The 22596-nt window shown below is 36.8% G+C and overlaps 2 protein-coding genes across 3 annotated transcripts in view; both read left to right on the top strand.

The window, feature by feature from the left end:
* LOC110385588 (uncharacterized) overlaps positions 1 to 22596 on the top strand; it is a 933915-nt gene that overhangs the window by 901012 nt on the left and 10307 nt on the right. The gene's annotated exons all lie outside the window — the stretch shown is intronic.
* The window catches only part of LOC101736199 (solute carrier family 2, facilitated glucose transporter member 1), a 32082-nt gene continuing 10307 nt past the window's right edge, over positions 822 to 22596 (top strand). Inside the window, exons 1-6 of one of the 2 annotated variants that reach the window (XM_038013365.2) lie at positions 822 to 1177; positions 18111 to 18260; positions 19059 to 19219; positions 19847 to 19971; positions 20836 to 20976; positions 21943 to 22080. In XM_038013365.2, the coding sequence (XP_037869293.1) occupies positions 1100 to 1177; positions 18111 to 18260; positions 19059 to 19219; positions 19847 to 19971; positions 20836 to 20976; positions 21943 to 22080 (793 nt within the window). In that variant the 5' untranslated portion in view covers positions 822 to 1099. Of the gene's footprint in view, positions 1178 to 4066; positions 4210 to 18110; positions 18261 to 19058; positions 19220 to 19846; positions 19972 to 20835; positions 20977 to 21942; positions 22081 to 22596 lie in introns of those variants that run through there. The other variant, XM_038013366.2, reaches the window with a different exon arrangement.

Below are 22596 nucleotides of genomic sequence, written 5' to 3'. Positions count from 1 at the left end.
AATGCAAATTATGTTAGTATAGCTAAATGAAACGATAGTTTCATAAAAAAAACATTACTTTACTTTTAAAAAAACCAGCAATGAAACAGTAAATCAAAAACAGCTGATGCACACTCGGATCAACGCAGACTCGTGCGATCGCAAACAAATACTTATTTACAACATTTGTTTAAATAACTAACTTATCTACTTTGCCACTGTGTTAGTCTTCACCTAGAATATCTGTCGCTCACATGAAAGTCTAAATGAAACTGCTTCAAAAACTAAAATTACTAACAAATCAACCCCGTCAAAGCTGTTGGAAGGTCGTGATGCTGTCCACGTATAATTGTCTATGATGCACTGCATTTGAATTTGAATTATGTTCCGTTTACTTTTGATGTGCGGTGTCATTCTGTATTATATTTTCTCATGTACCAGTAAGCACAATGTTTCAAGTATTTTTAATTAATTGCTATAGCCGCTAGTCCACCCTATCAAAAACAAACCGCTCTTTTTGCGGTGAGCCGCGGCCGCCTTTGCGGGCACTTTGATCATTTCCACAGATCGATAAAGCGTTAGACATTCTCAACTTTTATTTTAGCTTACTTATCCCTATTTATCACTTTTTCCTATAAAAAGGGAAAAAAGGGAAAAATAATTAGTTATTTAATACAACAATAGAATCAATTGTACCTTCACGTAACGTGGCATGGTCTACAAAAAATCATTGAGATATTTTAAATTCGAAATGATCGATTTGAATATTCTCGTCTTACTAGCGCTATGCTCAATGCTCATGTCATTAATGACAGATGTGTATGACAGTTTTCTAGTAAAAGTAATGTTGCAGAGAAGAAAAATACGTAGAATTGATCATTTTGGATATGGTATCTCGCTTTATTTCAAACTGAAAGACAAAGACAGAAATCTTAGTTTCATTTCTAACGTGAAATTTTGGGAAATTTTGAATAGTTGTGCGTACGAAATTAAAGATAGGCACGGCGTAAAATTTCGATTTATCTTGACCTGTAAACAACGGTATGCACGGGACCGACATTCTAATCCGAGCCAGATTTCTGACCCTCGTTAGTCACCTGTGTGCATCTATAACTTTGCTATGGGGGACAGAGCAGCTGGTTCTACCCTGCTTGCCGAAAATCGGCGACGAGAATCTTTTCAATATGTACCACAACCGGTAAGTGAAGAGAAACATTCTCATAATTATTCATATTCAATATATTTAATATTTTTCATTTTAAATATAAACTTATGATATGTTACACTTTACAGCTTTTTATATTATTGAAAGATGTAACCTAAAAAAAACAAATATTAATGAAGCGTTTTTTTAATGTATTAATGAGTGGTATGGTCCACTTGATAATTGGTTACTGGAGCCCATGTAAATGCCACCATTCACACAGTATTGTATAATTATGCTATGGCTATGGTAATCCATAACCTACCCTATGTTCTGGCCTAAGTGGTCAGAATATATGACTTACAACAAGAAATAGACAGATTGTTAGTACTAACTGTGAAGGCTTACATTACAATGCCCAGTACCCAGTAAAAATGGTCACTATCGTAAACAAATAAGAGCAAATAAGTAAAAAATATAAAATTTAAAATATGAGATATAAAAAGAATTATTCTAGTATTGTGCTCGGTGCTATATACATTGAATTACATTAAAAAAAAAAGCAATTGCCCTTTCAAAATTCCTACAATTATAATACCAAAACTTGGTTATTTTTACAAACTTCATAGAAACAACAACTGAGTTTGCCAATTGTTATTTACTAGCCAAGATCCTACATTGAATTAGGACTCTGGGCACATTGAACTGTTTTTTAAAATACATAACTTGTTTAGCTTAGTCATACTTTGTAGTGACTATCTCTGGTTATATGAAAAACATTGAGTTCTTGAAACCACACATGTGTTATCTATTTGAAATTGACAGTATTTATTATTTATTTATTTTTTATTAATTTATTACACTTCATGTAAAATTTACATTGGCGGACTTAATGCCTAAGGCATTCTCTACCAGTCAACCAAAGGTAGTGCAGAGTGAATATGTGCAATAGAAAACGTATCTTGAAGCGTCAATATCATCTGTACATAGAAGACAAACATAAACTAATATAACATAAATTGATTTAACAATAAGCACACAGAAGAGAATAAATAATGATGTAGAAAGTAGCTATAGGGATTTTAATAAAATTAAAATAGATCATTTAATGACTGTGCTGATTTAGTGAGGGTACTTGTTCTCCTTTTAATAAAAATCATAGATAGCTAAGCGCATTTTGTATAAAAGAGGCCCACAGTGAACTGACTTGTTATCCAACAGATGTGCTTAAGTTCATAATAAAATAATAAAACATATTTACCATGTTTTACCATCATAATTACCGTTTATACCCAGCGGTCTCCTAGGCGTGGAAGCCTCACGTATGAGGTTTGGCCCCTTGTCCAAAGAAAAAAGCTGTTGTACTGTAAAACCGTGACTTAGAACTCATGTCTCGAGGTGAGTGGTCGCCTTTATGTTACTTTTCCTGCCTATGCTGATAGCCTTGAGAGACTATTTCAGCGTTGCCCTAGTGTGTAGGTGAGCTCTCGTTGCTCAAACCGGAGGTGTTGCTAACACTGGCCCTAGCAAGAACAGTGCTTCGCAGAATCTGCCGCCGGATCGAAAACGCGACCTACTGAGAAGATCCGGCGAGAAACTTAGTGGGCTGTGTCTATGGGTTAATTTACTTGCCGAGCTCTTGTGAAAGCGACGGATTCGGTGAGGACGGTGACCGGTGCTTGAGGTACCTAAAAGCACCGTTAATGGATCGGGAGGATCCGCAATGACGCCTTTAGGGCTGCCATCTACGGGCTCCGGTAACCAATAAATACCAGAGGGGCCGTGAGCTAGTCCATTCATCAGTACAGTAATTCTGAAACTAAAAAGAACACTAATTTTGGCAATAAAACATCGCATTTGGTTTTTGTTATTTTGCATTCAGTACGACATTGTTTGTAGCAAATAAATCGCGTGTAGCTCTTAATGCAGTATTTTACGTCGTCATAATTAAATAATGATCACTCTGTCTGAATAATAAGAGAAGTATAATTGGAAAACAGTACATACAATATTACGAATATTTTTAACTATTCCTTAACTTCCATTTATGTCCCCACTTAATAATTAATAAATTAAAAATCAAACGAATAAACATAAAAAAATTATACGGGTAATAAATACTCTACTTAGTATTGATTTATTTTATTTATAGTTGCAAATTTTAAATTACCCAGTGATTATGACGTCCGGAATTATATTTTAGTACAGCTTAGCGTAAAGATTTTTCAGTAAGTCCACCTGTATAATTTGGCATATTATATTCTGGACAACTTTTGGTAAATTTGTCGAGTTTTTTTTGTTCTTCATACCGCAAAGCCTAAATAACAAAAGTCTGCAACCGGTACGGCCTAATCATGACCTACGGAATCGAGATGTGGAGACTAGCGGCAAGGCTGGCCTGAAAGGTTAAAGTCGCTGAGCGAATTCGGTGTCTCTCTAAGCTTTAAAGTCTAAGGGATCGTATCCGGAACGAGTTATCGCCAAATAACCAAAGTTACCGACATAGCTCAACATAGCAATCTGAAGTGGCAAAGAGCCGGTCATCTCTGTCGAAGAAGCAAAAAGCGTTGGGGTAGACGAGTTCGACACGGCAGATTTATAAAAAATTAATAAATTGTTTTCATGAGTTTGTATTTTACTTTATTTTATTTTGGTCCGTTAACCGAAAAGGTGCTTTTTAAATTCTTACTTTGTTTAAAAATGCTCTTAGCAATATAAGCTGTTTTAGAATATCAAAAAAAAAAAAACGCTACTCAAATTATCGCATAAACCATTTTTGGATATTAATCATTTCTTTTTTAAACTATAAAGCAAGTAAATAGCAAATGAAAAGGTTAATAGTGTGTTCCAATTTTAAAGGTTATATTTTTCGCGCTATTCATACCTCTGTATGCGTAGTGTAATATCGGTTAGTAATTTAAGCTATATACGTTCTTGTTCAAGGCAGCAAAACGACACAGTCTGTTTGTTAGTTTAGTCATTCGGTCCGTCATTCATGTAGGTAACGGTTATGTGATAACGTGTTCCCGTGTTTGTTGTTTAAATTTCACGATATAAACATGGCGCTGGTCTCGGCAGAGAAAAAGGTTAGTAAAATAAATTTGTGAGCTAACTTTTTGGCGGGAATTTAATAGATCTAGTAAGATACATAACGTCATTCGCGTATAGTTTTGCTGTGAATTTTGTGTGTATGATACGATCAGTGTTTTTAAACCATGACCTACGACGATTTTTATTCGTCTATTTCTTATGGAGTATTTATGTAAATTGTTATAAGTATTAATAGCGAAATTTAGATGGGTTTGATTTAAAAAAAAATTGTACCATCAATCGCATTATATTTTTTGAGAAAAAACAATAACGTCATAATCCTATCATAAATTTTAGATTTTGTAAAAAATATAAGTAGTAAAATCTCCAAATAACTAATTTACTCTTTTAGTTAATTTTAATTGGGATTTTGGCGCGCTAAAAATCAAACTGACACAAAAAGTAATTCGTAGTTCTTAAAATATATCGAAATCTGCTTAAATAATTTTAACATAAATTTTCGTATTGTTCAAAATATTGCTAAATACTTAAATTTTGCATTTTTATATAAACGCTGCAAAAAATAACCTCTTTATGTGACCACGCTGCGATGTTAAAGCGTAGGTATATTATTATTTATGCACACAATTCAACTTACTGTTATAGTATTTTTTTTACATCGTAATGCATCGTAATGATATACGTAATGACAGGAAGTTTTAAAAATAGAATCTTAACAATTATTAACTGGTAACGTGTAGTCTGAGGTTATTGACCTCGGCAACCGGTTTTTGGAGCAGCCGGATATGCATTGCCTCTCCTTAATTTTTGATAAGACAACTGAAAATCGCACTATTGAAAATAAAAATTAATGTTTCACAGAATCAATAACAAATACTACTAATAGTGTACGTCATTTTGATATTTTTGAAATGTGAAACTTTGCGGGTATACGGCATGAGTGTAACTACACCTTTTTTAATAGTTTTCCAATTTTTACGGTCTGTTTATGCAAGATGGAACATACTTAATCATTTTGATTTGACATTGTTATGTACCTATGTACATACATACGTCTTTGTAATGTTTACTAATAAATAAAATTGACTTTTCACACTATACTCACAAATAAAATTTATATTTTTAATTTAATTTAACGTTACGGCATCGCCCCGGTAAAACCTGGGTGCTATGCATAGTACATTACAGTCATTGTGCATTATATAATTTTTCTACCCAAACCTTTGTATAAGAATCTCTAATATCATACTACGTGTTCCTTGATAACTGACTGACTTCTAATATAAACTTCAACATGAGTTTAAGGAGTAAATATAATAAAAAATATAAAAAACGATGGTAAATTTAATCAGAGGCAAGTAATCGTGCTTCTTTGTTTGAAGTTTGAGGGCTTCCATACGTTTGTGAAGGGTCCTTAGCCCTTATATTACACTAGCGACCCGTCCTCGCTTCGCTTCGGAAACAATAAATTTTATTATTGATAGCTGAGTCCCGCGATGTTATCCGCGGTTATTGTCATACCGCGGGTGACGCCGCGGGGTGGAGCTAGTGTAAAAAGTTACTCCTTATATTATCAGCTACCTCTTAGTGAAAGTCTCGACAAAATCGGTCCAACTTTTCCAGAGATTAGCCGGAACAAACAGATAGACAGACAAAAATTGTAAAAAATGTTACAGATAGACAGACAAAAATTGTAAAAAATGTTATTTTGGTGTATGTACCGTATATATTCATATGCATGTAGTAAAAAGCAGTTATTTCAATATTACAAACACACTCAAATTTTATTTATGTGTATAGATGAAATCTGAAACTGGACGGTTGCGACATTAAGGAATCAACTACTAATATATTTCTAGTTAGTAAGCTGCTGCTCGTTAGTAAGCAGCTGCTTTGGTCTCTGCGTTTCCGAATTAGCCGGTGAAGACAAGCAATTAAGTCATGGTTAATAAAATATTTAATATATCTATGTATATAGATATCTATGTATCTATGTATATAGCGTAGCGAGGGCGGGTCGCTAGTATTAGCGACCCGCCCTCGCTTCGCTTCGGAAAAGAGGCTATTTCAATATTACAAACAGATACTCCAATTTTATTTATATGTATCTATACTAATATTATAAAGAGGAAAGATTTGTTTGTTTGTTTGTATTGAATAGGCTCCGAAACTACTGAACCGATTTGGGAAATTCTTTCACTGTTTGGAAGCTACACTATTCCCGAGTGACATAGGCTAAATATTTTTTGAAAAAAATTAGAGATTCTTACTAAAACTTCAATAATGTAACCTAATGTGTAAAAAAATTACATAAATATTTTCTTTACATCGCGTGCCCTGCGAAAACTATTTATGATAGAATAAAATAATGTACTACGACTTTGTAGAACCCATTATTATTTACAAAGAGTGTCGCGACAGCATATGTCTAACTATTATAGTTATGCCGGAATAAGTGTTCTTTTATTTAAAAAAATAAAACAACGTCAAATATCGTTGACATTTTTGTTAAAGACCCGAGCGGAGCCGGAGCGGGCCGCTAGTAGATATATAAGTATATATGTGTTATAACCTCACTTATAACGGAACTATCATTTGTGAGATGTCCAACATGAACTTGCGTCTCTTTTAATTATTAGATTAGTAAATGGGTATGTGAGCTGTAGATTCACTTGGTGTTATGTGTTAACCACTTTACCCCCTGAATGTCAATGCCCACCTTGTAACATCAGATCGAAATCTTAATTGCATTGAAATAACGGCATTTCTATCATACTAACTTTTAAAAAAAATTACATTCTTTATGGCTGACATAAGCACTAAGTACGAATTAACAAACCATTCTGACTCAAAAGACACACTGCTAATGGTGGTAAATAAGTTTTCAATGTGCATTGTTGAGATACGAAAATATAATTATCAAACAAAAAAATATGGCGTCAATTTATCTTTACATAATAAATAGATTGAAGGAAAAAAAATCAAAACAAGAACATTAAATGTTTATTGAATTTATAAATGACATTAACTGAGAATCGCGTCATTATCCAATGATAAGCGGTGTCCATGAATTACATCTTATTAATATACATACATACGTATATAGTTGCCAAAATATGATAGATTAATAGTGGTAGTAGGACCTCTTGTGAGTTCGCACGGGTAGGTACCACCACCCTGCTTATTTTTGCCGTGAAGCAGTAATGCCTTTCGGTTTGAAGGGAAGCCGTTGTAACTATACTGTGAGACCTTAGAACTTATATCTCAAGGTGGATGGCGCATTTACCTTGTAGATGTCTATGGGCTCCAGTAACCACTTAACATCATCCCCGAAAAAAGATCACTATCATCATTGCACCTTCAATAACAATAAAAACACATGGGTCCTTATTTTTCTAATTGTCTTTTGAAATTAACCTCAATCATCCGAGCGCATTCCTTTTTTTTTCTCTACCTATGCTGGTAGTCTTGAGAGGCTATTTCAGCTTCTCCTTAACATGTAAGTGAGCTCACGGAGTTTAAACCGGGTGTTGCTAACACTGGCCCTAGCAAGAGCAGTGCTTCGCAGAATCTACCACTAGATCGGAAACCCGACCCACTGAGAAGTTCCGGCGAGAAACTCAGTGGGGCTTCACATTACTAATTTCATTAACATATTGCTTCAAAAGTTTATTTGGTCACTCCATTGAATATTCAATATGTACAACGTGTTTACAATGTGTTTGAGTTTAATAGATTAGGTTACATGCCGAGTGCATTGCTCTTTTATATTAACTTGTAATCGATTCATGTTCGTTGAATTTATAACACATTTTGGATAGCTTGGTATAGTATTGGTATGTATTATATATTTGTATTTTTTTTTTATTGCTTAGTTGTGTGTACGAGCTCACAGCCCACCTGGTGTTAAGTGGTTATTGGAGCCCATAGACATCCACAACGTAAATGCGCCACCCATCTTGAGATATAAGTTCTAAGGTTTCAGTATTGTTACAACGGCTGCCCTACCCTTCAAACCGAAACTCTTTACTGCTTCACGGCAGAAATAGGCAGGGTGGTGGTACCGTGCGGATACACAAGAGATCCTACCACCAGTATAATCCGGGCTTGAAGAGGGAAATTTTATGTAGGGGTCAAGATATGATCATTTTATAATATATCCTTTTGCCCGCGGTCTGCTTCCAACATCTGCAGATCATTAAGTCCAACATGCTCCGCATGACACTTAGGCGCGGATACCTTGTATGAAGTTCGACCCCTGCCCGAAAAAAAGGTCACTTCATAATGACGATCAAAATGATATAAACGTCAAGTTAATTCTCAATGATATACCTACTTCTACCTGTATGAATTGAGTAAATCTGTTCAAGCCACTTAAGTTGTTTCTGTGTTACAAACAATGACAGATGATATAAAAATCACGTTCTGCTTGGTTCCACTGCTTGTTATCAATATAAGTGTCATTTGCTTTTAAAAAAATGATTGATGAATAAAGTAGATTGAGTTTAGATTTCCGATAACGTTTTGAAGTATGTATTTTGTTCTGATTGTGCTTATGCACGCGCATGCTGAATCGTCGGAAATATTGGTTAGTTGTGACGTAATGACATAATTCACGTGACCAAGAACAAAGGGGTCGTATAAAACGTTTAATAAACATATTGCACGTGACTTGTGTATCCGTTTATAGGCAAATAATGTTATGGTATTGTGTATTGCTTTTTGTGGGCGAAAATAAGGCCACAGTAAACACGAGAAAATAAAGTGTTATTGGTAAACACCTGAGTTTAATTTCGAGTGAGCTTGTGCGATATCGTACACCTTATGACTCTGCACTTTTTACTCCGGACCGGCACGAGTAATCGCCACGAGACGGGCATCCGGCGTCTTATAAGATTGTCAAGATATCTTATACGCAATGATGCTGACTGTAGATACTTACTTAGTCAAGCTCCAGGTCATCATGGAGATCCATGTTCCTTAGAAACCATGGTGCTCCGACGGCTATCCTGCAAAAACAGGATTGAATGACTTGAAGGGGTTTCAAGTTGGTGCGGGCCGCGTGAGCGAACAGTACACTTGCAGCGGTTGATATTCCTCGCTCTGTTCGGCTCAGTTTTCGACTTCCCGAAATGTATTTAGTATTGCTTCATTACAAATGTTGAATAATTCTTCAAACATGTTTATTATGCTGATTCCAGTGTCTCTGAAAATTAAAAAAAAAAAAACATTTTTAATGTTTCAAAACTCTTGCTCTCGTCTCGTATTTGTGAATAAGGATGCACCCAAATACTTCTTTCGTTATTTTTTTCTTACTTAAGCTGTGTAAATGTAATGAATGGCTGCATTTTTTTCATTTACGGCCATTTTTGAAATGGCTCGTTATGAATAGTAAGGGTTCCTCGCGAGGCTTAAATCGAGATGTGGACGCCTTATCTTACGGCGTCCGACGGGTGCTGAAGGAGCGCGGCTGGTTTGAGAATTCTCTACACCGGTTCGGAGCTGAGGCGACGGTAAATTATTGAGACTAGACTACACTAGACTTGCGTATTTTTGCCAGGCGATTGGAAAACCCAAGCTTTGTGCTGACGGTACGGTTGCATCACGTAGTGGCCAACAAAAAAACCTAATCCATCCTGGAATAGAGTAATAAGACTATGCTAATTCTGTGCAAAAATTCTAAGCGACACTAATAAATAAAACTTTTTGTTTGGTGTCTTGTGCATGATGACATAATATTTATTATATATTTGCTTGGAACCTTAATGAAAATCCGTAAAAGTATCTGAATTAATGTTTTATTTTGGACATTGCTTAAAAAATTAATGTCGTTCCAATAAGCGTGAATAATTTATGATCTTTGTTTATCTTATGAGTTTGATTTTTTAACTTAACAAATACAAAAAGAACTTTGTACTCCTTTAGCGCAGGTGACATCCCTGCACCTTCTACGTAACCACACGTGAATGCTAGTTAATATCAATGATGTAACAAGCCATTGTCAGGTATTCGTGACCCAAGTGGGTTAGGTCAACACATTTGTGGTCCAATTAATCGGCATAGATAACCAGAAAGGTTAAAAAGGATAGACCCCATATTAATTTAGCGCTTAACAAATATTGTATTGTACCTAGTCAGGTCATAAATTCTGTCACATGTTTAATGTAAAATAATTGAAACAAGTTTATTCATTATGTAACCATTCATATACCAAAATGAACTTAACAAAACATAGATTCTTATGACACTAAAGTTTATTCAAAATGACCTCCGTGATTTTGAATACAGGCCTTCAATCTGCGCGGCCAGTCGTCTATCGCAGCACGAACGAGGTCCATGTCAATATCAGCGGCTGCCTTAATCAAGGATTTCTTGGGTGACTCCAAATTGGGATGAGGCTTTGAGCACGCCTTTTCCTCCAAGTGTTGCCATATCTTGTAATCTAACGGATTCAAATCTGGACTGGAGGAGGGCCAGTCTTCGTGCCGGATGAAGTCGATTTCACTCGCCGCCAGCCAGTCTTGTGTGCTCTTCGGTCTATGAGCTGGCGCCGAATCTTGTTGGAATACCCAGTGCCTGTTATTGAACATGGTATGAGAAACAGGTTCCACAAGGTTCGTCAGGACTGTATTTTGATACACAACTGCATTTGTTTTTACACCTTTCTCACAAAAATGTACCTCTGTTAAGCCCCAATAAGAAACTCCCAACCATACCATGAGCGAGGATGGAAAATGACCTCGTTGGACATGCGGAATGCGGTTGCTCGCTTCTTCACTACTGTGTGCGTACACCTTATCATTTTGTTTGTTGTAGCTCTCTTCTACGGTAAAAATTTTTTCATCCGAAAAAAGAATTTCCCGATATTTTTTTCCCGCGTACCGCTTCAACAAAGCGCGGCATCTCTTCAGTCTCAGGTCCATTAGACGAGCATTCAAACGATGTCCTGTTTTTCTTCGATATGCCCGAAGCCCTAAGTCTTCATTTAACACCCTTTTCACCGTGGTTCTGCTTAACCCCATCTGAAGGGCCAACAGTTTCTGCTTACGTTTGGGATTTCTTTGAATTCGCGCCTTCACAGCTTTTATCACTGCTGGAGTCCTAACAGACCGAGGGCGACCACTTCTTGACCTGTCATCTACACTAGAGTCTTCATTGTATCGTTTGATGGTACGATAAACAAAGCTTTTGGTTATATTCAAAATTTTCAGTATGTTAAAAATTTGAATTGGCGCGTAACCGCAACGATGCAACGCAATAACTGCAACACGGTCTTCTTTAAGCGTCCACTCCATATTTAAAAATGAGTAAAATTCTAAAACATTTTTATTTTCATGAACAATTCGAAATTCGAATTCAATAAACTTTTTTGTGGCCAGCATTCTAAAAGAAAAGTTTTTACTGTGTGACAATACTTATGACCTCACTAGTTATTTCAAATAATGAAATATAGAAGATTCATGATTTAGGTGGACAAAATCGGAAGTTTTTACAAACTACAGACCATGAGACTGGTCAAAAGACCGAGATTTTTTTTTATTGCTTAGATGGATGGATGAGCTTACAGCCCACCTGGTGTTAAGTGGTTACTGGAGCCCATAGACATCTACAACCTAAATGCGCCACCCACCTTGAGATATAAGTTCTAAGGTCTCAAGTATAGTTACAACGGCTGCCCTACCCTTCAAACCGAAACGCATTACTGCTTCACGGCAGAAATAGGCAGGGTACCTACCCGCGCGGACTCACAAGAGGTCCTACCACCAGTAACTACGCAAATTGTAATTTTGCGGGTTTAATTTTTATTACACGATGTTATTCCTTCACCGTGGAAGTCAATCGTGAACAATTGTTAAGTACGTATTTCATTAGAAAAATTGGTACCCGCCTGGGATTCGAACACCGGTGCATCGCTGCAACACGAATGCACCAATTCATTCGGATTCATCAGGATATTCTTAAAACCAGTTAAGTTTTATTTGAACATAATGACGGGTGAATATTTTTATTTATAGAAGCGTATGGCATACATCCAATTGGGGCAATATACGTCACTGTGTTGTATTGATCTGTTTTTTTTTTCTTGGCCACTATATAAAATATACATAAAAAACTATCACAGCTTATCTAAGCCCCCAATTGAATCACGCAATATCGGTCATGAAATTTAATTGTCCGTGTAATCGCGGCCTTTCGTTTTATTGTTTTGATAACATAACGGGTGGAAGGTTATCGTAACTTTATCGATCCTATGTACGTAAATTGTAAGATTTGTTTTTGACGAAATCAAAAGTAATAAAATAATGAAGTAACAAAAACAGTTTTTAATTAAAGCGCCAGATATGGGTCTCGGAGCAGAGTTCATGTCATGTCAAGGGCAATAAAAAACGGTAGGCAGCGGCTTGGCTTTGCCCCTGCCATTGCTGAAGCCCATGGGCGACGGTAACCACTCACCATCAGGTGCGCTGTATGCTCGTCAGCCTATAAGGGCAATAAAAAAAAGCCGAAACCGTTGCGGCTCCTAGCAGTGGCTTTCCAGATATTTACGTGTACGATTTTTTTGTTGTGTTTCCTACCTATTCTATTAAACTCAAGGGATTATTCTAGATTCAGCGAGCTAGTAGGTGAGTTCACGGGGTTCAAAGCTGACGTTGTTGCTACCTATTTCTGCCGTTAGGCAGTAATGCGTTTCGGTCTGAAGGGTAGGGCAGCCGTTGTAACTATACTGAGATCTTAGAACTTATATCTCAAGCTGGGTAGCGCATTTATGTTGTAGACGTCTATGGGCTCCAGTAACCACTTAACACCAGGTGGACGTGAGTTCGTCCACCCATCTAAGCAAAAAAAAAACACGAAATCTAGCAAGAGCCGTGCTTCGCGGAATCTACCACCGGATCGGAAACGCGACCCACTGAGAAGATCCGGCGAGAAACTCAGTGGGCTGTGTCTGTGGGTTAATTCGCTCGTATTGTACGATCAGGCTATGGAATGAACTCTGCCCGCTGGTGATTCCGAAGTGGTATGAAAGCTAGTACTCTGTGACTGTACCCTCTCAGGATTAGCTAAGCTAAGGCCTAGGTGACTGAGCGACAGGAACCACTTTTTCGTAGATTAGCCCGGATACGACTACGTACAAAGTTAATTAAATAAATAAAAAATTAAAATTTTTAGTTTATTATTAACTGACTCAGAATTGTAATTAATATAAAAATTACAATGGTTTTTATATTTGTTATCATAAATATACCGCCGATTTATTTCGTGAGGCATTAATGCGTTTCGGTATGAAGAGGGGTAGCTGTTGTTCTATAAAAACTGAGACTTAGATCTCATGTCTCAAGGAGGGTGGTGGCATTTACGTCTATGGGCTCTGGTAACCAATCGAACACCGGGTAACCGGGTCAGTTCGTCTACCCATCTAATAAATAAATGAATGGGTTATTTAATTTTCTCTTTCTTACTGTATATACATCATTTACATATTTAAAATAATATATATTGAATACACATGTCTATTTACTTGAGATAGTGAAGTAAAAATAAAAATTTACATCACTTTAAAAAAGACTCTCAATAAAGTTTAAATTATTCTTCTTAATAAAAATTCTTTAAATTATCGCCATGTATTAACTTCATCACAGCTACACACTTCTTGAATCATTCACTTCATCAACGAGGGTTAACTGGAAGAGAATGCCTGCATGGCGTTAAGTTCGCCTTTGTACACTATTTTGTGCAATAAAGAATTTTCATTCATTCATTCAAAGTTACTTTTTATGGAAGCATATTCGTAAATCGTTTTCTAACAATATGAAAACAAAGTATAATGTTAGCTCCGGTTCGAACCATAAATATTATTTTTAATAATTTTCACCTTGTTTGTTCTTGAAGGTTTTTCGTTATCTTAAAATAGTATGAAGCTATGCCCAAGTAGTTCATTTTATAATCAATTGTGTGGGGCAGACGCCTTGTTAGGGCTCATAGAAACCGCTATGTAAATATCCCTGTGTCACTTGACATTAAAAGTTCAAGTCTACTGTTTTGCCCATAGTAGTCTACAGTATGGGTGATAGCCACCCATACTGTTTAGATATGGGTTTCTATAACGTCTTGTTACCAGTATTTAAGATGGAAATTTGGGTGAAGGATAATTATTAGTGAAGGTATCTCAACTACGGACGGATGACAGCAAAAGTAATAGCAGTAGCTTGAGATCGGCATCCCATACCCATATCTTCATATTAACATCCTTGGTTCGTTGACCTAATTCGAAGAAATGAACTATTAAGACACGTAACTGGTGTGGTGTTTTGGTGAAACAGCTTTGTGTAACAATAATGCATGTTCGCAGGTTCAAAATTGGGCTCGCATCATCTGTAACACTCATAATACTTGAGCTAGCGAACTTCATGTATGGAATAACAATGTCAACCCCGTTCGTTTGTCTAATATGTATCCTTTTTGTCATTAACATTACAACGGCCGCTTCTAAACGCTTTTTTGGTGGTCTACTGTCTGGTACGAGTAGGGTCGTTACTTAGCCCCGAAAATTTTGTGAGTTTGGTGTTTGTTTCAATGTCCATTGCAAAAGCTTTGAACCGCCTTCAAATTTTGTGTTCGAACAGTGCCTTATAAACACCACTTTTGCTATCTATACTATAAATCCCGTTCGTAATATAACATAATAATATATAGCTGCGAAGTTTCAAAACAAGCCCTAAAAAGTGCTGGGAAATTTGTAAGGCCTGTATAAATCAAAGGTGTGTGAAAAAGTGATGAACGCACTATTAACTATCTGAGTTATTAGCTCTTTCGCTTCAAATGCTTCTCACCATTTATAATGAAATCATTTCATGTGCAATTTTAGTTTAAATAATGACATTTTCAAGAATAGCATCATTGTCACTAAATCTGCGAACATGTGCACTTGCAATCCGTTTTAATTGAAACAATGTCTTGATGGTTCATTGGTGGTAAGAAGTTTTTGAATATCAATATCTTTTCTCCCTCTAAGTGATTCGAAAGTGGACACTTGACCCTAGTCATGTGATTAATAAATATGCTGTGATTTGGGAATAATAGTAACAATGTGTTTTGACCATTTCATTCAGTGGTCATTGCATGCATCAGTTGAGGCAACTTCAAACATAAGTGAAACAGACAAATATTTCTCGGTTCACTCTTTTTTTTAAATAGGAGAATAGAAAAGTGGCCAAATAAAAATTGAGAAACTTTTCAATTTGAAGCCGGTTAATAATTTCAATGAAAATACCAAAATCAGTTGCCATTAGAACGCTTAGGAGCTCTAGAGACGTATTTTGTTGAATACACAGTGTGCCGTGTCGATATCAATATGATTCCTTGAATCAGTAATTCAGCTGCAGCAACACACGCCGGAGGATCCCTGGCTCTGACGTATTTCGTCTTCACCGGATGGCTTTGCAACGCGTACTGGCCGATTTACGTCGTGTGCACGGTTTTTCCGTGCGCCGTCGATGGAGCGAACGCGCTACTAACGGTTTGCCAGAAGAAGTTTTAGAAGCGATATTAGGAACACCGTGTTTTTCTATAATGTTTTTTAAAACTAATCTAGTCTCTTTCTATAAAACTAATCTAGTCTTTCAATTTTTACGAAATAATTATAGTTTAAACGAAATGTATCAAATAAACTTTTCGCAAATTGTACTGTGTGTAGATGCATGAAATATATTACCTAAAAAAAAACATTTTGATAAACTTCCATCCCATATTTTGGCTAATGCTTATGCACCTACTGTATGCGCGCGAGTTCATGTCTATCGGGGCCAGAGGCGACGCGCGGGGACAGCTCGCCCCGCCTTCGCCCGCCTGCCCGCATTTGTCTGACGTCGAGTGTTGTCCGTGTCCGAGTGACGGTTGTGACGCGCGTTTATCGATATCGAAAATTTACGCTAACGCTATTATGTTATTTAACCATGACTACTCCGCTTCCAACAAGTTCAGATAGAAAAAAACCTATTGAAAAAAGATATATACTGATTCCAACTCTGATCTGTCGGTTGTCTTTTCATTCGATAGTGATTGAATTGGAATTTAAAAATATTTTTCTCTATTAGAAATAAACAAGTAATTACTTATCACATTTGAGTCGTCTATTATCAAAGGTGGCAATCTGTGCATTTGAACAAAAAAATGTTATTGATATGTCAATACAGATTGATTTGAATATAATCGTCTCCTTCAAAGAATACGGTTCAAAACCTGCATTAAATAAAGGTTAATACTTAACCTGTTATTTATCTAAGATGTCGTTCAGAAGAGTTTTCTGGCTGCCAATGGAATACAAAGTCAATAATGCGTTTTTCTGATTTACCAATAATTGTCCAAAAGTCACATTGCCGGCTTTGATACTAGTCGACTCATTTATTTTATTTCATAAATTGCAAAATTACTTTAAGTTACATTAAACCAAATGGACAGCTGTTGACTAAATCGGTAGTTATTATCGACATTACCATAATTAATTAGGTCACAGCACTACCGCATTCCTCAGGATGGACATGAACTCGCGCGTCCACAGTAGTCACTAGTGAAAATTTTAAAGGTCGCCATTTCTGTTTTATGACGTTCCATTTAAAGTAATTACAGTTAAAACCGTTTACTGCGACATCGTTTAGAACAACATGCCGGTTATAATAACCTAGAACAAAGGTCCCGGCTGAATGCTATATGACCAGTATGTACATACTTGCACGATACACATTAAGCATCACCGGTTGTTACGACTATCGGTTTTTACGACTGAATATGAGCAGTCCCTTCGATGTCGTTATAACAGATTTTGACTGTATTAACATTTTTCGTAATTTCAGTATAAAGTACTTTACATTCTTTACATTCAAAGATTCTGATTCTGAATTTGACACATTCAAAAATGTATTTTTGATAATAAAATTACTAGTCATGTAAGTCATACAATATTCATATGTAAGGCATTGATAATATACCATGATCTCAATTATTTTGTAATAACTTAATATTTAGGGTGTTAAGTGCATAGTTAGTTACACGATATTCGATATCTGTACGTATTTAGATTTATGTAAACAGCGAGTTTAGTACAATAAACTTTGCGTTATATATAAAAGGGTTTTATTTTTAAATAGTTTTTAGTTTTCATATTAAACATGTACTTTTAGGTTAGGAATATTGTGTTCTTTTTTTTATAATAAATAAATTGATTATATACCTTAAACACGTTGACTGTCATGTAGGTTACTGGTGCCCTACACGGCGCCCTGAAATAATTATGTCCATTTCTCTCAATTTTCTTACTAAGGCGCCGCAATATTTAATAGACTCTGGAAAAGGCGAATTCGAAGATGCTAAGGATGAATCTATTTCTAAGAGTCCTAAAACACCAAAACTGGTGGTGAGACGTCTTGTACTGGTGGTAGGACGTCTTGTGAGTCCGCACGGGTAGGTACCACCACCCTGTCTATTTCTGCCGTGAAGCAGTAATGCGTTTCAGTTCTTAGTAAACGATATATATAAGTTGCACATATTAGCAGATAGTCAGATCTTTCTTGGTCGTAAATGGTGACTATGGTTCATGGACATCTGCAATCCAAGCCTTAAACTACCGTTCAGAACGCTTCAAACCTCAATAGGACAGCATTAGAGTAATATGAATATCGTAATTAGTGATTTTATTTTGCTTTTCCTTTACTGTCAGAGTGTAATTAGAGTTGTCTTAACTTAAATATCGATTGTAAAAACTGGAGTGTGTTTTAAGTAACACGGCATTTGTTTTTGGAGGAGAAGTTTATTTTCAATTAAAATGATAAATCTCTAGAAGTCTACTAACTCTCAAGTTGCTCTTTACCGACGGACCTTGCGACCTAAAAGTGATATTATAGACCCCATTAATAAATTAGTGTCGACCTGCATTTTTCAGGTATTCAATGAGAACCAGCATTGGACTAAGACGAACGAGTACACAGCCACCGGGTGGTCGTTTTATTTGATATTGGCCGGAGTCATCACCACCATCGGATCATCCGTCCCTGTAGGATATAATATAGGTGTCGTTAATACACCGGCTGAGGTAATTTTCGACGGAATTATACAAGCAATCGGGTTTAGTTACAAGTTTTTATTTACCTATCCAACTACTACCGTAGAATCGATAATTACTGAATTGCGATGGACTGTGTGTAATGTGTTTAAAGACAAAAAAATATGCTGCCTTTGAAACCAATTGCCAGTTAATTGAAAAGCGAACAATAGATTTATTTATTATTTGAAGAGGAACATGTCGTAGCCCTGGCAGATAGAAGTGGAACGTGTAACGGATAAGTATATACTGTTACGCGCTGGGGTTCGGGATAAATAAAATTTCACCAAAGTACAACTTAAAAACTGTATTCAACACTTAGAACACTTAAACACTTCACAAACACTTTAAGATATTCAACAAACACTTTAAAACTCTCAATTCGCTTGTTCCGCTTTGCTTCAGGTGATCCGTTAGCTGTTTCGCTTCGAGTAGTTCCAATTAGTGACTGACTGCGTGCCATCTCTACAACGCTTTTATAGCCGATACCTCATCCCTAGAATTATCGAGAATATTCTACACATCTCTAGTAATAGTTTCCGCTATCTGTCAATAGATGGCGTTGTACTTCTCGAGCGTTCTGGGCGCTACTAGATCCTTCGATATTCGTTCGACTATTCAGAGATTGATGGCGTTACTCTACCGGCGTAACAATACCAATACCAATACCAGAATTTGTGATGTTATCGCAAATAGCAATTCGCGTTAAACAACCAATTCAAAAATTCATAGAGAAAAGAAATGTAATATTTAGGTGAAATTGAGAAAAAAATAGCTCTTTGATTCTAGGTGATAAAACAATTCTGTAATGAAAGTTTCATCAGCCGTTACGATGTAGTGCTGGACGAGCAATGGATGAATGTTCTTTGGTCTTCGGTGGTGTCTATCTTCATCGTCGGCGGGTGTACCGGCTCTATACTTGGCTCGTACTTAGCTGATAGCCTCGGAAGGTAAGTGGGCTTGGGAAAAGACATCTCTTAATAATCATGAAGGGGTTAAAAGTCGCGGCGAGCGTCTCGCTAGTTTTAGTCAAGAGGTCAAACGTGAAATTTTAAAGTTTAAACAATCTTTAACAACGATTTGTACTTACACTCAGATCATATGTTTTTTTTTATTGCTTAGATGGGTGGACGAGTTCACAGCCCACCTGGTGTTAAGTGGTTACTGAAGCCCATAGATATCTACAACGTAAATGCGCTACCCACGTTGAGATATCAGTTCTAAGGTCTCAGTGTAGTTACATACACAGTATACAGTAAGTATAGTTTCATATACAATTTCTTAACAAAAGCTAAACTCAAGGAACAAGTTAAACATTGCAACTAACACTCAGAGCATATGTTTCATATACAATTTCTTAACAAAAGCTAAACTCAAGGAGCAACTCAAACATTGCAACTTACACTCAGAGCATATGTTTCATATGCAATTTTTAACAAAAGCTAAACTCAAGGAACAAGTCAAACATTGCAATAGAACAGATTTAAAGATTACAGTTAGTCAAACGGTTTTATTTATTTCATTATTTCGTGGTCAATTGATACATTTTTGCTTATCTTTCTTCTTTTTTTTTCCAGAAAAATGGCAACGATCGCTACGGGGGCGCTATGGATCGCGGGAGCTTTGCTCTTCTTGCTATGCCGGACGGCTAATTCAGTGGAGATGCTTATAATCGGGAGACTTTTAGTCGGTCTAGCCGGAGGTACGTGTTCAATATTATTTTTAGGCAACTATTACCTAGTCAATCGACGTAAACTAATGTCAAATGATTTTGTTATTCCAATATTTACAGCACTTATCGTATCGAAGTTTAAATTTGAGCTTTATGCTTTCGTTTAAGAGTCATGTAATCTCTCTGGAAGCCAGTACTTACATTAATATTCGAAACGATCTTTCTCGAAAATCGATATTCTCGAAATGTCAATTTCGTTCAGCTTTTTCCTACTAGATGGCGGTATACGTACAGTGAGGTGACTAATTCTTTATCCAAACTAAATAAAAGAAGTGAAAGTTTTTTTAAAGGATAATATTTTTTTATTAATCCGTTTTTTTTTTGTATTATTACATTACAAGTAGTCTTAAGTAGTCACATTAATTTAAAATAGTCTTCCTGATTGCTTCCTTAGACGGCCATTAATTACTTAAGATGTTCTAGGGTGGGAGGGGATCGAAATTTTCTCTCTTTTTTTCCTAACTGTTGGCTGGTAGCCTAAGATGCTACGCCCGGATCGGAATCGCGACCCACTGAGAAGATTCGGCGAGAAACTAAGTGGGCTAAAAATTCTCAAAAATGCCTCACGTAATTAATGGACGCCCCCTTAACAGTTGACTAGAAGGTTTCTTGTTTATAATTTTATTGATTAAATGATTAAGTGGTTACCGAAACATCGTGAAGCCGCCACTCACCTTGAGACATGAGGTCTACGTCTCAATTGTATATCCTCTGTCTCACCCTTGAAGCCGAAATTTATCACTGCTTTTTGGCAGAAATAGAGTGGAGGTACCTACCCGTGCGGCCTTCGTGTTTATCCTATAAGTCTAAATTATGAGTTGTTTCATTATCCAGGTCTGACTACCAGCATAGTTCCCATGTACCTGACGGAGCTGGCGCCGCCCAGACTAACTGGAGCCATGGGTGTCGCGTGTCCCATGGGGGTCAACGTGGGTGTTCTTGTTGGGCAAGTTATGGGATTGAACTTTTTGTTGGGTAAGTTTCAAACAATTAGCTGGTAACTTAACGAGATTCTCTTCAGGGTATTTTCGCAGTCTAATGGCATTTCCGAAATTATCTTTTTTGCCTTGAGGATAAATACATTATTATAAAGTCACTGCAGCTCCCATGGCTTCATGGGCCCATTCTGAGACTCACACAGCTGTCGTCTCGTGGGAGGACGATCTAAAACAGCGATTTTACACCATGGGAACACTTCACTGGATGCGGCCAGCTTCGGATTTCGAAGATGGACAACTGAGGTCATACCTATATTGTCTATTTCACTTGCCATCATGATGTTGATGATGATGATGCCTTCATCGGAGCAGAGTTAATCCTTACTTTTTTTTAAGCATAGATGGGTGGACGAGCTCACAGCCCATGTGGTGTTAAATGGTTACTGGAGCCCATAGACATCAACAACGTAAATGCCGCCACCCACCTTGAGATATAAGTTCTAAGGTCTCAGTATAGTTACAACGGCTGCCCCACCCTCCAAACCGAAACGTATTACTGTTTCACGGCAGAAATAGGCAGGGTGGTGGTACCTACCCGTGCGGACTCACAAGATGTCCTACCACCAGTAATTATGCAAATTATAATTTTGCGAGTTTGATTTTTATTACACGATGTTATTTTTTCACCGTGGAAGTCAATCGTGAATATTTGATATGTACGTAATTTATTAGAAAAATTGATACTCGCCAGCGGGATTCGAACACCATTGCATCGCTACACACGAATGCACCGGACGTCTTATCCTTTAGTCCACGACGACTTCAAATTGTAAAGTATTGTTGATTAAAATTCAAAGAGAGGTTATGTTACTGCAAAACACGTTAAATGATAGCTGTTCCAAGTTAATACTGTCGGGGACAACTTAATACTGTCCTACCTACAAAATCTCTCGTATAAACGCTACGAATTAATTCCCCCTTAAAGTTCCACATTGGTCCACAGGGGGCCCGGACAACTGGCCGTATCTGCTAGGGGCTTACGCGATTCTAGTCATTGTGTGTTTACCCATACTGTTCATATTGCCGGAGAGCCCGAAGTACTTGTACGTTATGAAACGCGACGAAGGAAAAGCTTTGGAAGGTACTGTGAATTTCTGAATGAATCATGTAAATTTTTATATCATTATTTATATTATGATATATTTAGGATTGAGAAGAAAAAGCCTTTAAAAAAATAACAATTTAAACACTAAAAAATTTGTGATTCTCAAACAATCTCTAATTCAACCGAACTGAAATAAATCACCAAATAACCAGAATACAGAAATAAACACTTAGGTATTCTCCTGACTTTAAGCCCACATTTACAGAGACTTGAAAGCAATGACTCACGCTAATCATGTCCACGACTACCTTCCCTCACGAACGCTGCCGAAAGAATTAATTTTCGTTTTTTTTTCCCTACCTATGATGATAGTCTTGAGAGGCTATTTCAGTGTAGGTGAGCTCACGGGTCTCAAACCGGAGTGTTGCTAACACTGGCCATAGCAAGGGCAGTGCTTCGCAGAATCTACCACCGGATCGGAAACGCGATCCACTGAGAAGATCCGGCGAGAAACTCAGTCGGCTGTGTCTGAGGCTTAATTTACTCGTCGAG

Source organism: Bombyx mori, chromosome 10 (genome assembly GCF_030269925.1).
Source record: "Bombyx mori chromosome 10, ASM3026992v2".
Classification (NCBI taxonomy): Eukaryota; Metazoa; Arthropoda; class Insecta; order Lepidoptera; family Bombycidae; genus Bombyx; species Bombyx mori.
Note: the sequence above shows the minus strand (reverse complement) of the source record. Positions and strands in the feature narration are given on the sequence as shown.